The sequence below is a fragment of the Rhinolophus ferrumequinum genome, chromosome 24, assembly GCF_004115265.2.
Source record: "Rhinolophus ferrumequinum isolate MPI-CBG mRhiFer1 chromosome 24, mRhiFer1_v1.p, whole genome shotgun sequence".
Classification (NCBI taxonomy): domain Eukaryota; kingdom Metazoa; phylum Chordata; class Mammalia; order Chiroptera; family Rhinolophidae; genus Rhinolophus; species Rhinolophus ferrumequinum.
In genome coordinates, this window is record NC_046307.1 from 4,205,860 (window position 1) to 4,222,182 (window position 16,323).

Consider the following 16,323-nt stretch of genomic DNA (forward strand, 5'->3'; position numbering starts at 1 on the left):
GCCTTAGACGAGACAGGACGATAAGAAATGCAAAGAGAAGGCAAGCTTCTGGCCTTGATGTTAAAGGATTGAACACAGCATTAGGTGGTAGGAAAAAATAAAAGATGACCCATGGTGTCTTTTCTGAGCTTTTTACCAGGAAGAGAATTTCCTATGAACTAGGGTCGGGAGAATATGTTGAAATGGAACCTTGAGGCAGGCTAGCCTACAAGATATGAGGGCTGAAGAGGAGACCGCCCTCTCTGCTCACACTTGGGCTACATAGCCGGCCTGCGGAGAAATTCCATCCTTTGCTGTAGGGGGATAATGGGTTTCTATGTGCTTAAGAAAAGGCAGACAAAAGGGTTGTGTGTGGCCTCCAGGGATCCTCTTCCAGGCCACCTGGATCCCTCTTGATGTTTGTGGGCCCTGCTTTGGTGCCGAGTGGAATTGTCAACCAGAAGGCTCAGTCCAACTCTGGATCCGAGGCCTTTAGGATGAGGGAAAGGCCAGGAAGGCCTAAGGATGAACCTCAGTAGGGATAGCTATGGAGGAATGAGCCTCCCTGTTCTTTAATTCAAATCCCTGAGGGATCCATCCTCCCGCTTTGGGAGTGGAAGAGGTGGGGAGAAAAGTAGTAACTTAAAGGGACGTTGCCTTCTTCTGCAGGTCTGCTGGTAAGAGCAGCTGTTGCATCTCCTACACTTTTCACATGCAGAGATGAGCCGTTTCCCCAAGCCCAGAAAGTTAAATTATCACCACCTTTAGCTCTCCCGGTGTCCTTTTGGCCTCGTTATTCCTAGCACCTCTCTCTTCTCTCACTAACACTGCCAGCACAAACTGCTTTCCCTTCTAGCACTCCAAGACCTCGTCACCACCCTGTCAGGATTTGCTGTGAAATGAGAAAGGGAAGAGAACAGAGTTACCTGCTTTAATACTTGGGTTTTCCCCACATCCCATTTTCAAAAAGTCATTATTTATTTATAAAGAAATAAACCTCATTTATACTTACATCCTTCCTGTTTTGAGGACACAACTAAGCTCTTTTAGGAAGGGGGCAATACAGTTTATTTTGTAGTTAACTTCCATTAGAGTTTCTCCCCTGGCATGCCCTCCCTGCACTTGTGATGGACCACAAATGAAGTGCTCAAGGCTGATTTGGTCTGATGAAAAGAAAAACAACATAGAAGAAAGCCTTCTTTTAAATATTTTCTCTTTTTATGCCTAAAAATATCATCTTGCAGCCTATTTCTTGTGATTGGGGAAAGAAAGTGGTCTCACCTGTTCTCATCTTCCCTTATCACTTGGTACTGCCCTTTAGTGTCCTAGGAAGGACCAGAATTCAACCTGCCTTCTTTGCACAGAACTGTATAGTGATTTGATAGCCACCAGCCAAGTATGACTATTTAAAATCAATTAAAATTAAATACAATTACAAATTCAGATCCTGAGTTGCACTAGCTCAGAAGTATATGTAGCTAGTGGTACCTCCTGTGTCAAGACAGCAGAGACTGAGAACACGTCCATCATTGCAGAAAGTCCTTTAGACCTGGTCTAGAGGACTAGTGGCCCTGCCTCCCCCCTTCTGTAATCTTAGCAGTAAGTATTTGTAGTAACGTCACTGTTATAGCATAACTTTCAGAGGGAGTCAGGGCCTGGGGCTGGGAAATACACGGAATCTGTAGGTCCCATAAAAGTTCCAGGAGGCGTGGCATAGGGTCCATAGGTTGATGGGCAACGGCAGGGGAACCTTGGCATTTAAGAAAGTACCTTAGGGCTGATGTTAGTGTGTATCGGCCCAGGGCCACCCCCACTCTGACCAGAGCAGGCTGACTTTGGTCTAGCGTGTTACTTCTGCATAATACTTAGAACAGAAAAGACTGCCCTACGGCCTTGCTGAAACTGAGGAGTAGCTAAAGTGCCTTCTACTACTTATTTCCAGATTTGATGTCATGTTTGCTTTGTCTGTCGTAGTCCTTTTCTCCCAAATGGCAGTTCTAATGTTTGAAAAAGCCTTGCTGACCCTGCTACCTGCATGCCAAGAGCTGGGAGAAGTCTGGGTCCTATCAATTAATCGCTGATGTTAAGACTACATTTAACAAGCTTCCGGCTAGGTGAGGCTGTTCTTTCACTGAACACTTTGGAACACCTGTGCCAGGCGCTGGCTATAGGGCCTAAGTGAGGCTGGTAATGGCATGCTGTGTCTGGTTTCCCTGAGTCTAGACCAGTGGTTCTCAACGCTCCCTCCCCTGACATCTGACAGGTCTGGAGACATTTGTTGTCACGACTAGTGGGTGCTACTTCGATCTATTCGGTGGAGACCAGGGATGCTGCTAAGTACCCGTCATTCAGGGTGTCATGCGGGGTCTCAGCTCCCGCTCCCCACACGAGAAGGCAGGATACAGTGAGGCCAGAAAGGAACAACCACGGAGTCATACATAGGGGAGCCACACTACTACACTCTCGCTGGCGGCTGGGTTAGAGACACAGGAAGCAGGAGCCACATGATCCGCAACCAGCCGTCCACTTCTCTGTCAACCAACCTCAGTTGCTAACTGTAATCTGCACCTCTGCCAACCAACCAACCCCTCTTGCTAGCTGCAATCTGCCGTGCTAACTGCAATCCGCGCTTGTCAACTCAGCCACCATTTGCTGCTAGCATAGCCACAGCAGTTATATTAGTGGCCAATGGCTCACTGGTTATAGCTGACGGCCAACTAGCCACAGCTGATGGCCATCCAATCACAGTTGATGGCCATTTACTACCTGAGCCAGAACCTTTCTATGTGAGGCCGAGAGCCTGGAAACTGCACTGCTGGCTCTGTCCCCACCCTACTATGCACAGGACTCAACCCCAATAAAGAATTATCTCACTCAAAAGTTTAGCAGTGCTGAGGTTAGAAACCTCGGTCTAGACCACAACATGGATCAGTTCTTCGTGCCCAGACTAAGCGTGAGGTCCAGGCTCAGTGGGATAGGAAGGAAGACTAGCGAGGATCTGACCAATTGGGAAGGAAAACAATTAGGAGTCAATGGAACAGTGACCTCCATACAGCTAAAGGGCAGGTATAAGTGGAGTGTGCTTAACTGCATCAGGAGGCTAAGCGCTAAGGTCTTAGTGCAGTTGGAGTTGAGGATTTCAGATGTGTAGCGAGTCTGTGTGAAGATGGAGTGTGGGGACAGAGCCAGGAGTGCAGTTTCCAGGCTCTTGGCCTCAGGTGGAAAGGTGCTGGCTCAGGTAGTAAATGGCCATCAACTGTGATTGGATGGCCATCAGCTGTGGCTAGTTGGCTGTCAGTTGTAACCAGTGAGCCATTGTCCACTAATATAACTGCCGTGGCTTCGCTAGCAGCAAATGGGGGCTAGCAAGAAGATGGTGCTGGCAAGCGTGGATTGCAGTTAGCACGGCGGGTTGCAGCTAGCAAGTGAGGTTGGTTGGCAGAGATAAGTGGAGAGCAGATTTTAGGTCGTGTAGCTGCTGCTTCCTGTGTCTCCCACCCAGCCGCCAGCGAGAATATAGTGGTGTGACTCCCCTATCTATGGCTCTGTGGGTGTTCCTTTTTGGCCTCACCATGTCCTGCATTCTTATGTGGGGAGTGGGAGCTGAGACCCCGCATGACACCCTGCATGACAGTGGGTTCCCAGGTACAGCCAGCCACAGGAATAGAGAGGAGCAAGGTTAAGTTTAAGCATTCGGACTTGTGACACTGTGGTCAACAGGTGAACATAGCAGGGAAGACAGTCAGTAAAGAGATGAGCATCTGGTGGACATGGGTATACCGCTTTTTCTCAACATTTTTGTAACCCAGGCTTCTACTTATAGCTAAAAATTTCACATTCTCCCTCCAGCAATATTTAAATTTTTAAGTTTGTCAATTAATCAAAAATGATAACTTTGGAAGGCAAAATTTTATTCAGGTGATGTGATAACCAGTTAAACTTTAACTTTTGTCCTGGGTGGTGTAGAATATGCAACACAACAACAGCTGCTGCTTTAACACACTCTTGCACTGTTTCCTCCTCACAGCTAGATATAGCCAAAAAAAGAAAAGCTTTTAAGATGTAAGGGTAAAATGGAATGACGAGTGAAGTCTTCTCATTTGTTTAGACATTTCACACCGAAATTTCTCTAGAGTATTTATCTAGAAGTTTCTAGTAAAAACAGACTTTGAGTTCCATGAAATCCTCTTGAAGTTCTTCCAGTGAGGACTGACATCAGTGTGAAACACATTCTTCCCAAAAGCTATGACAGGAATGTTTTAAGAACAAGGGCAAGAACATATCACCCAAAATAGTTCTGGATATTTCACTATTTTTTCTTGAAATAACATTGATGAATGTGGTCCTCAAAAGATGGGCCAAGAAAATTAGACATTTTTAGCATGAGTTTGCTGTCAGTCGCTGTATTTTTGGCAAGTTTTGCTTGAAGTATTATTTCATAATGAACAATGATCTTGGTGTTTGCCCATTGACATTTCAGGGTCAATGTATTTTAAGCTGCATTGTGTTAAATTCTGCAGAAAGTTATAATTTTTGAATTTTTAAAGTATAGTCTTTTCCATTGGTGTTCCAAAGTCAGGGTTCTGTCATTGATGTTCCAAAATCTGTTCTGTTCATACATTCAGCTGAATCCTGTTCCTTGACAACCAAGGAACCCCTCAGTTATGTAACAAAACACTGAATGGCATTGAGATGTTCCAAAACCAAGACAAACTGGGGTTACATGTGCTGGTTTTCACAGTGGCTATGCTGTCAGCAAGGCTGAACATTTCCAGTAGATTACGGGCTGATGGATGGAACTTAATATTTGGTGGTGACTGCTGCAGTACATCTTGATGCCAGCGTTCTTCAATTTTTGTCCAAAACCCGGATCTAAAACATGGCAATGATGTTACACCATCAATGTAAACTCCTAATTTTCCCTCTAACTCACTTCATTTGATACAGCTTCAAAAATACTGTCTTTAGTGGTCGAGTATTAGGCTTGGGAAAACAGCACATCCACACTTTTGAAAGCTTAATGGTGATCATAAGAAAAGCACAATTATATTCATCAATAGATTCATATCAACTAATAGCAAAGAAGGATAAGCTGATGTTTTTTAAACCTGCAGTTTGATATACTGAGTCATCAGTTCAGAGTTAAGACTGAAGAAGTAGATGAAGAAATTCCGGGATTCTTTAATTTCCTCTCAAAGTTGTGGCAGCACTCGGAATGCAGGGTTTCACGAGTTTCCCCATTTTTTTGTCCTTTGCAATTAAAAAGGCTATTTAACATTAGGCTTTCATAGCCTTCAAAGATTCTTGTTAATATCCTGATACTGCCCAATTTTAAGCTGTAGAGCACTGTGCTTTGCAGAACATTCCACTGTTTTTAATGACAGAAATTAAACAGTGTTTGGCATGGTGTCACTGCTCAGTACTTTCAGATAAATAACTCAACTGAAGAAGTTGACCCTATCATCTATAGTATAACGAATATATACTTGATAAGAGCCTCAAAAAAATTTTTGGTTCTTTTGCTACCTCAAAGGAGAAACAAAACCAAGGAGTACTGATGATGGAAGCATCTGGTCTTTTTTTTTTTCCCTTCTTCTGCCTGCCCCCCTTCCCTGGCTGAGGCAGTTGGTTGCCGGTTATCAGCTGGCAGCCACTCACAGCATGGCCGCGGGCAGCCCAGGGCAGCCCAGCCCCAGAGAGAGCTGTTGTTCACAATCTTAGCTGTAAAGAGCGCAGCTCACTGGCCCATGTGGGAATTGAACCGGCCACCTCAGGTGTTCGGAGCATGGCGCTCCCACCGCCTGCACCACCCTGGCTTGTCCACATCTGGTCCTTCTTGCAGAGCGATGATTTTATGGGCAGCAGTGTGGTGGCAGGGCAATATAGGCATCCAGTTACGCCTGGATTTTCTTTATACACCCGTCTGCTGCCTAAAACCTTACACTATTTAATGGTGCCCTTTGGTCAAATCGAAATGATCTTTCATAATCCTTTGCTTCTAGCTTGAAGAGGCAAAACAAACTCTAACTCATGAGATGGACAAAATGGAAGATGTAAATAAGCTTTTTAGAAGTAAAAAGCCTCTTTATACAAAATTAAACTAAAAGAATATTGACCTGGAAATGATACAACTGTCCTGGATATGTGATACAAATAGCACTATAAATGGCACTGTATCTACACTGAACATCTGTGGCTGCCCAACCTGTCACACTCCCCATCAATTATAGGCCTTATTCTGAATACTTCTTGCTCTTATCTTTGCACTCCCACCAGCCGAGGAGTTCTTCCCAACTGTGTTTATTATATTATGAAGAATTAACTTTTTTTTTTAACTTGACAACACTAAATTTGATATTATAAACTATAACTCCCCATGCCCCACTCCTTTCAAACACCCTCATTCCCTCCTTATGCCTCTCACCTTGTACTCCTGCACCACCGCCTCCAATGGCACCACGCTGTGCTGTTTGTGGCTCCTGGATTCACGACACACCACACAGATGGCCTCTTCGTCCACCTCGCAGAAGAGCTTCAGGGCTTCCTGGTGTTTGGAACAGATGCCCTGATCATCCCCAACCCCCTCGATAAGGACTGGGGCACATCTGGCGAATTATCCTACTGTGTTAGCCAGCTGTAAATTGGGAGGAAAGCTGCGATGTGTAAAGCTCTTTCGGCACTGGGGGCAGGTGAACTGCCCTGAAAGGGCCGGAGGAGGAGGCAGGTGGGTGTCTGGATACAGATCGTCGGTGTCCTCACGGTATTCTTCCAGTGTCTCTTCTTCCCGGTAGACGTCTCAGGCCATGTCTCAAGCCTCCCAGGTAATAGTCCCGATCTTCCTTTTCCTCCGGGTCCCACACGGGCCATGTTGTCCCAATTCCTTATGCCACCGTCACCGACCCAGGGTTCATCATCCTCTTGGTCCTGGAACAACTCGTCAGCATTCCCCTGGTACAATACCTCTCGAATAGAGTTGTCCCATCCACCAATGGCCCCCACCGCCTCGTTGCCGTCGTCCTCCTCCCATTCACCTTCCTCCTCCCGTCTTCCTCTTCCTCCTCCCGTCTTCCTCGTCCTCCTTGCCCCACAGCTGGGTCACACAACCCCGGCAGAAACTCACAGCCGATCGACTTGGGAGGTCCGTGAAGTAATCCAGGGAGATGGCGCACACCGCTTCCTCCTGAGGGGTCTGCACAGGGCTGGGAGTAGTGGCGTACCCAGCTATCTTAATGCGCTGTGGGCAGGTGTGGATGCGTCAGCTTAGAGCTAGGGAGGGGCTTGAGGGACGTGGTGACCTAAGACTCCTCGACCCTGCTCTTCCTCCTCGGGCCCACAGACAAGTCTTGCTCCCCTCTCTCAGGCTTTTCCCAGCTCGAGGCGCAAAGGCCCCGGGTCTGGATTCAAAGCTGTCCTCCGAGGGCAGCGGGGGCAGAACCAGGTTTCAGCTCCCACTTACCCTCGAGGCTCAGCGTGCAAACCCAGATTCCACCACGTTTCTCACCTCCCTCCAGGTTTGCCGGACCCAGCGTCCTCCTCAGGTACCGGCTTTCCTTAGCCGGCCTGAGACGACCGAAAATGATGTGGGCGCTCTAACCCACCATGAGGGGGCGGTCTGGGCCCACAGAGGACAATATCTCTATGGTACCCCCAGGAGACGCCCAGCGTTGCCGCTGCGCGGGTCCAGCCGCCTCAGATAGCTTCGTGAGAATAGGCGGAGAGAGAATTGATTTAAGCCATTGGGGAGCGTTAAGCACGTTTTAACTATCCAGACACAGAGTCCAGTGGCCGCTGGGGAGACTCGGCCGCTGGGGAGACGGACCCAAAAGGGTGGTAAGTGCGGTAGGCCAAGCTCAGATGCTCTCGTACACTTCTGGCTTTTGTAGCCAGAGGCCTTTGTGGTAGGGAGGTCTCTAGCTTGGCAGCCGCAGCGATCTGCAATGTGGTCTGCAGGAACCAGGCAGGACTGAGCTTGTGGTGCGGAGTGACGGTGAGGTCAAAGGATCTTGCACGGGGACTTGTGTGTCTCCAACTTTCCTCTTCAAACCAGGGCACTCCTTGTGTTCTGCACAGCCTCGGCCTCCCAACCCTGACCTCTCCCACCTTAACTTCTGTGTTCATCTCCACTGTTCCACGACCCCTCAGACACTGCAGACTTAGCCCTACATTGACTTTTGTAGGTCTTTTGGCCTCCATCCATACTCCTTACACTTATTTATGCACGCATGCATACATGCATTCACGCACCCAACTACCCATTCATTTTTTCATTCTATCTAGCCTTCCATTCATCCTATGCATGCAAAACCCATCCATCCACTTGTCCATCCACTTGCATTTATCCATGTTACAGGAATAAAAAAAAATTTTTTTAAAGGGAGACATGATCAGTCTCTTATGATGAGGCAGAAAAAGAGTTAATAAAAGTGAGCCCCAGCGGGACTGCCCAGGCGTGCCTTCCCTCCTCAGGGGGACTACTAAGACTCAGTCTGTGGAGATGAATTTTTCTGTGGAGGCATCCTTAGAAAAAGGAAATAAAATAACCAGAAATACCTAGTTTTTGACACCTGCCCAGATCGCTGAAGCCTGCCCCCAGCATGAACTGCAGCCGCATTACAATACAATTAGAATAAAAGGAACATTGAGGCTTGACCCTGCCCCCCTGTTTTGCTGTATGCATTATGGGTAAGAGCATGCTCAGAAAGAAACTAGTTATATAACCTGCATATGTCAATCATATAATCTCAGTATATACATCACATAAACTGCTGTAAGAAAATCTACCTACCTTTCCTATATTAAAAAAAGACAACCTAAAGTTAGGTGCAGTTGTCCACTGGAGACTCTACCCCCGGCAGCCTCTTTGCCAGCGCCTGTCTTCTTAAATAAACCTTCTCACTTCTATTCCTTTTGAGTCTGTGAATTCTTTCACTTTCTGAGAACGACCAGGGGTTAATTCTGTCAATTCTACACCTGTACCCTTCAAGTACAGTTAATAGATGTGTGGTCATCCTTCAGGAAGGTTTTACGGGTTTTTTTCTATTTTTACTTGACCCTCAGTAAGAAGTATATTGCACATATTGATCCGATAAGACTTGCACATACACGTATGTAACAAACAGAATTTCTGGGAATTGTTCTTTCCCTTATGGCATTCAAGGCACCCTGCCCGATATGTTCTATTTTACTTCAATAAAATGCTGTGTAAGACCCATTGGAGTGATTGTACCCCTCACTCATTGGTCGCTGAGGAGCATCACCTGTCCTAATGGAACCTTCAATGCACCCTGAAACCCCTCCTCTCCGTCTCGGGGCCCAAACTTGAACCGAAAGTTCCACAGAGCAAGGATGGTAAATGTGCTATTCCACATTGTGTAGACAAGTCCTCTATCTTAGTGCTGAACATACGGTGAACGCTCCCTACATACCTGCTGAGTAAGTAAATGAATTATGTCCTGCTGATTTTTATCTTCTCAGATCTAGGCTGCCTCCTTCCCTGTGCCTGCCATCCTTCCAACTGGACAAGTATCCTAAAGGCTCATTGCCCTCATTTCAGTCCATCCGGAAGCCACCAGAACCTCCACCTGAAATGAAAGTCTGACTCACGGGAGGCTGTTGCCTCTATGGACATACTGTTGTCCCACCTAGAGGGCTCTGGTCTCACGACCTCACCTAGATATAATTCCTAATAATCCTTCAGGGCTTCCCAGGCATAATCTCCTGCAGGAGACTCTTACCTGACACTGGACCAGGCTGTGTTAGGATCCCAACTCTGTCATTCCCTGTGTGACCTTGCATTAGTTTCTTAACATCTCTGTGTGGCAGTTTCCTATCTGAAAAGTAAAGATGATAGTAGCACACACGTCATGGGTTGTTGTGAAGTTGGATTAACTGACATCTGTAAAGTGAAGCAGTGCCCACTGGAGTTATTTTTGTATCCTCAACTTCTGCCAATATATTCCTGTCCTGTAGTAGGTGAGCCTTGGAAGGAACTCTTCCCCCATTTCCTTTTCTCTCCCACTTTGAATAGGGACCCTGTGGTGAAAAATAGCCTACCATATGCCGTCCTAGTTCTGAGAGACTTATGTCTGGAGAGGGAGGGAATTGAAACCAAGGCCTGACCTGTCTAAGGTGGGACATCTATTGGTGGTGTTATTTGTTAGGGAACTAAGACTCCCAGTATACAATCTGGGAGCCTTCGTAGAGGTCATGTAGCCTGAGAAGCCGTGCGTGGGGGTGGGGAGGGGGTGTCTGAGCAACAAGAACTGGAACTGAACTTCAAGGCTGGAATACTTCCCCCTCTCTGCAGGGTCTGCCCTACACAGAAGGGGGTGGGGGAATGAGCTGGGGAGCAGATGGAGGGAAGAGGGGGCTGCTCAAAAGCACGTCCCTGCCTGCCTCAGAGGAACTGAGCCCAGGTGGGAAGGACAGCTGAAGAAAAAGAGCAGGGGGAGCATGTGGGACAAGATGGTGAGAGAAGGCTAGACGGGGCATCTAAGGAAGTGGTGGGACCTAAAGGAACAGAGTGAGCACCCGACATCCAGAATACCTGAGTGAATGAGGGTCTGTGAAGTTCAACACCTATTTCGTCTTCCTTTCTTCTCTAAATTGCCTCTCCTCAAATCCAAGGGGCAGCCGGGAGAGGGGCTTTGTTCAGATTCCATCACATTGTGAAGCTTAGCTGATCTTTTCCAGGGTGTACGGGAGGCTTGGTTTAAAGCTCTCTTGCAGCCCCCACATCCCCTACCAACCAGGCAAACTCTCTATTTGCAGGACTGCTAGCTTTCTCCTGAACTCAGCTGGGAGCTGTGGGTTGTGAGGATAGGCCGCCAGGCACACAGGGCCTCAGGTGCCACTACTCAGGGGCACTGGGAAAATGCCGCAGTGGAGGGCAATCAGGCTAGGGCTCAGCAACAGGGAAGGCTGCCAGGGCATTTTTCTCAGGACTCTGATTTCAAAAAATTTATCCATGGGAACTCACAGCAGCCTTTTTAGGCTGGCGAAGCCCACACAGGAGTTCAGCTGCAGACGATGAAATTCCTGTTCCTGGTGAGGTAATCAATTCCTTGTCTCACAGACACTGGGGACCATTTGTCAGAGGTACCAGAGAGGTGGTCTAGCATGGGTTCGGCCGCACAGGGGTTGGCAAATCTGGCCCACGTTTCGTTTTTGTAAGGCACAAGAGCTAAGAATAGTTTTTAAATTTTAAAGGGGTGGTAAGAATATATAAAGAAAATGAAAATGACTATATGGACAGAGACTGTATGTGGCCAGAAAAGTCTAAAATATTTACTGACACTTTACAGAAAAAGTTTGCCAACCCCTGGGCTAGGAGGCCAGAGGAGGAACTCCGGAGTGCCATCTGATGTGATAGTTCTGGCGGGTGTCTCCCCTCTGGGTGCCAGACTCAGGCTCTTCTCCCACCCCTGGCCCTCCCTGCCCCCAATCAGAGTGCAGAGGTCCTGGTTGCAGACGGTGAGTGTAACCAGTGGGTTGGTCTCGGGTCTGGTTGTGGAATTTGGCTGGTCTCCCTATTACAGATTCCAGGAATATTGGTGGTCCTGTCTCTCAGCTCTGCTTGAAATGTAACATCTGCACAGAAATGCGCAAATCATAAATTTGAAGCTTCAATAATTTTTCAAAGTGGACATCCAGGACAAGAAAAGGCACACCCCCAGAAATCCTGGGTCACCCCAACCTATGCCTGACTCAAGGTAACCACTGTCCCAACTTCTTTAGCTGGGGTTAGTTTTGTCTGTTGGTGAACTTCATAGAAATGAAATCATACAGTAGAATGCTTGGTACCATACAGTGCATGCTTTTCTGCTTGGTTTCTTTCATTTTACTTCATGTCCAGGAGATTCATCATGCTATCATAGTAATAGATTGTTCCGTCTCATTTGGTGTAACGATTCCATTGTGTAATTAGAGCAAATGTGTTTATCTGTTCTTCTGTGGGTGGACATTTGGGTTGTTTCCTGTTTGGGGCTTATCATGAACAGTGCTTCAAACACTTGATTCTGTCCTTTTGTGAACATAGTATGCATTTCCTTCTCCTGGGCATAAGATTTAGGAGTGGAGTCTGTGGGTCAGAGGGACACATATGTTAGTTTTTAGTCTGTCTTACTTATTATTTAAACCTTGGAATTAAGGTCCCCTGCACTTTGATCATTTCACTAGGCATGTTGGGCAGGACCGGACTGGGACGCTGAGGCTGAGAGTCTGTAACCAGGAATGCCGGAGGGCACCCCTAGGTCTCTCCTTGCCAGTCCTCTCTGCAGAGCAGGCCAGGCCAGCCTGGCAAGTACCACCAGTCCTCAGGCAGCACATGGATTTAGGGGCCTTAGGAGCAGGACGTTCTGACCATCAGTGATTTTTGGGAAGACCTTGAGTCCAGTCTGTCACTGACTCATTGATCTTAATGGGCTTTCTCTGCCGCCACCTGCCCAGCTGCCCTATGGAGTTGAAGAAGATGAATGCCAGGCACCTACCTCATCTCCTGATGGGGATAGAGGCTGGATGGCAGACAGTTGAGCTAGAATAGTTCCTCCTGCACCCTTGCCCCTGGTGCGTGGGCAGGGAAGAACACGGAGGATGTGTGCTTGAGAACCCGTTGGAGAGCCCCCGAGAAGGCCAGCTCTGGGCTGCCCTCCTCTCGGCCCACCTGATTCAGGGTCAGGCAGGGGTCCAGGCTTTAATCTCTGGATGGGAGACCCACCTGGAAGCCTATAGCCCGTCCCCAACCCCTAGATGCCAGGGGAAGAGGGAGTTCAGCACAGTCTCACTCTCCTTGAACTCAACCCCACTGCAGTGCTGACGGCTCTGGCTCCCGGAGTCACTGTGCAGCAAAAGCCGGGAGTGGCCTGGCCAAGCGAGGGTCAGCCCTTTGTCATAGGCAGTGGGGAGGCTGACTCCCTCCTCCCTAGTTGTTTGCCTTAACAGAGGCTATGTGTCTCCATTCCAGATCTTACTGTTCAGTTACGGGGTAGTTCAGGGACAAGGAGAGGCTAAAAAGACACAGGTGAGACAGCCTATGCTCTCAGTTACTCTTGTGATTCACCCTGGTCTGTGAGCTTCTCTGGGAAGTTGGAGGGAAAACAAAGATGAGCCCAGGTCTGGGCCTTCCTGCTGGCCTTTTTTGCTGTCCCCATGGCCAGCCTGGGCACGCCCTGTGCTACTCGTCATGGCACTCTGAAGTCACAGGTGTGGGTGCTGTGGGACCTCAGAGCAGAGATGTCCAGAAGGGCTTCCAGGAGGGCGGCTTGAGCATGAACTCTGGAGAGTTCCAGGAGGCCTCAGGGAGGACAGGCATGGTCAGAACAGTGAGGTCGCAGTGAAGGTGGCTTGTACGAAAGCCTTGCCATTTCATGGGTATGGATCTAATCTTATTCACTGAATACCCACGATTCATTCTTGTTCACTAATGAATTCATTCATTCAGCACATCACCACAAACAGTAGATTCTGTCTGGTGTGTGAATCAGGGTGGGGGCTGCTCCAGCTGGCGAAGGGTTAGTAGAACACAGGACACAGAAAGAAGACCCCCCCCCAAGCAAGTGGGCACTGTAGCAGTATCCCCTCTGTGGAAAAAAAAGGGGTTCTATGGAAAGTAACCTCACAGGATTGTCATGCAGGCTGTCATGCGGGGTCTCTGGTCCCGCTCCCCACATAAGAACGCAGGACGTGGTGAGGCCAAAAAGGAACACCCACGGAGCCAGAGATAGGGGAGTCATACCACTATAGTCTCGCTGGCAGCTGGGTTGGAGACACAGGAAGCAGGATCCACATGACCTGCAACCTGCCCTCTGCTTCTCTCTCTCTGCCAACTGACCAACCTCACTTGCTAGCTTCAATCCGCTGTACCAACTGCAATCCCCTCTTGCAAGCTCAGCCACCATCTTCTTGCTAGCCCCCATTTGCTGCTAGCATAGCCACAGCAGTTATATTAGTGGCCAATGGCTCACTGATTACGGCTGACAGCCAACTAGCCACAGCTGATGGTCATTTACTACCCGGCCTGGAAACTGCACTCCTGGCTCTGTCCCCACAGGGTGATCTGATCATAAATTCCTAACTTGGCTGGTATTGGTGGGTAGTCACACCTCAGGCCTGTAACTTCTTTAGTAAAAGGCTTATCTTTGCCTTAAGCAGCCCTGCCCATTGTTTCTGTGCATCTCCATAACACACATTTGAAATGCCAGAAGTAAATCTTTTCCAGATCCCTGGAAGGGTAACCACCCTCAAGGGAGCACATAATCATGTTAACTATCCTGTCCCTTGCTTTCTCCCACCTCCATGTAATCTTCCATATGGTCCCTCCTTAATTTCAAATGTGTAAAAGAAACTACAAAACTGTCATTCTCCAGAGCATCTGAGATCTTGCTTCCCAGGAATGTCGTCAGTTGGGCTCAAATAAATACTTATAAAAATTCTCTACAGGTGTAGATGTTCTTATATTGACACCTCTCGGGGCACTTCTCCTGTCTACCAGCCCCCATTTCCCAGGAGCCCCAGGCTCCCATGTAGATACCATGTTTTAGTAAGTCGGATGGTCAGGTGGGCAGAGGACAGGAAAGCCAGCAGGAGAAGGCACTGAGGTGCAAAAGACAAGGGTTTGCTGATGGATATCCAGGACAGATGTAGACAGGATGACCCCTTACCCTCAGACAGTTCCTAAACCAAGGAGCCAATGAGGACACTTGGAAGAGTGAAGTGACTACATTTGGTAGCAGGTGGGCGGGGCCCTGCTGCTGTCCTGTAGGGGCCACTGTGGCACTGTACCAGTCCATGGCCTCGTGACCTTTTTTCCTCATCTGGAGAGATAGTCCTATAATCCTGCAGCCCTAGAGGTAAACATTCAGGGCCCTGGACATGGAGAAGTGCAGATCTGGACAAAGCCATGCAAGCCACCAGTGTAAACTCTGTGCTTGCCTGGGCAGGACCAAAGCTGGGGGATGGGTCTGGGGGTCTGTGGAGGAGTCTGAAGTCTTGGGTGGGTTGGGGACAGAAAGGCGACATGGCTGTACCAATTCAATGACACTGGTTGGCCAGGAGCCTCCTCCAGTCTGCTCCCCAACCACACTCAGCCCCCACCCTTCCCCAGGGAAGAAGGTTCAACCTCAGCTTGGGAGGCACTAAATGCATCTGGGGCTAAGGGAGCCCTGAGGGTCCACCCAGGCACTCGCACATCCATCCGTGGGGGTCAGACCCACCTCGCACCCCAACTTATCCTACCATGCAAACTGACAACTGTAAAAAATAAATACACATATTTATTACCATAAAACTTTATTAACACGGGTCCAAGACCCCTTACCCAAAACCCTTGGGAATTCTAAATCCAAAGAATTTAGAATTCTTTGGAGTTTAGAAAGGGACCCAGGTGTGGATGCTGAATGAATATGGCATAACACTCCCAGGAGGTCTGGGGTGATACTTCATAATCAGATACATTGGTATTTATGTGGAAAATTGTGAAAAGGAAGACTAGAGGAAGTAAATAGAGTACAAATAGTCTTACTTCAGGTCAGGTTTTGATGCCAAACCAAAAAGAAACTTCTAGTTTGTGGAGGTGTTTTGGATTTCAGAATTGCAGAGAAGGGACTGCAGACCTGTAAACTAATTGGTTGGCCGATAAAGGAGTGTGCACAGTCAGGCAAGTTAAGAGAGTTTACTAAGAGAGAAGTCTACGGGGCTGTGCAAAGAGTGCTACAACCCTGTAGGGAGGAGGTGTGAAGGGTTATATAGGGGCGGTGCTGACAGGGTAGCATTGTTTGAAAACAACTGACTGTCTGCAAGCCAGTAGCTGTTTGGGGGCATTTTCTATTATCGCAAGTTTGGCTCTCTCTGCAGGTACAGACTAGCAGACATTTTGTTATTTTCTTGCAGACATGGCTCTAAGTCAAGGTCTCTGAAACCTAACATTCAGAGACCTAACATTAAGTCAAGCTCTATGGGACCTAACATTCAGAGACCTAACACTTACTTGACCCTTTACACACGGCATGGTTGTCATGGAGGTGCAGTGTCATTTGGGTGCAGTGGTGAACTGCCCACACTGCCTGGTCTCATGTCCCGGCTCTGGCATGAACCAGCTGTGGACCCTGGGCCTCAGTTTCCTCATCTGGACACAGGCGTGCCATGAGGATTAAACAGCTTAGTACATGTAAAGTGCTTAGAACCCTGCTTTGTACACGACCCCATGTATGGAACATAATGGCATACAGACATTTAGGACACAGACAGACATTTAGGACACGGCGTCAGCACAATGTGGTAGTTATGAGCTCACTGCTGAGGTGTTGCAGGCCACCGGGCCAGCGGATTCTTTTTCTAGTATCACGTCTT

General features: G+C 48.1%; 1 protein-coding gene across 1 annotated transcript; it reads right to left on the minus strand.

Moving 5' to 3' along the window:
- Nucleotides 1-6,379: 6,379 nt before the first annotated feature.
- Nucleotides 6,380-7,234, minus strand: TRIM52 (tripartite motif containing 52; the record flags this gene model as incomplete). Its single annotated transcript, XM_033096929.1, is given in 6 exon segments — nucleotides 6,380-6,557; nucleotides 6,559-6,598; nucleotides 6,601-6,776; nucleotides 6,778-6,843; nucleotides 6,845-7,026; nucleotides 7,028-7,234. Coding segments are annotated over 6 exon segments (849 nt in total), but the record flags the coding sequence as incomplete, so codon positions are not given.
- Between the last annotated feature and the right edge of the window lie 9,089 nt (nucleotides 7,235-16,323).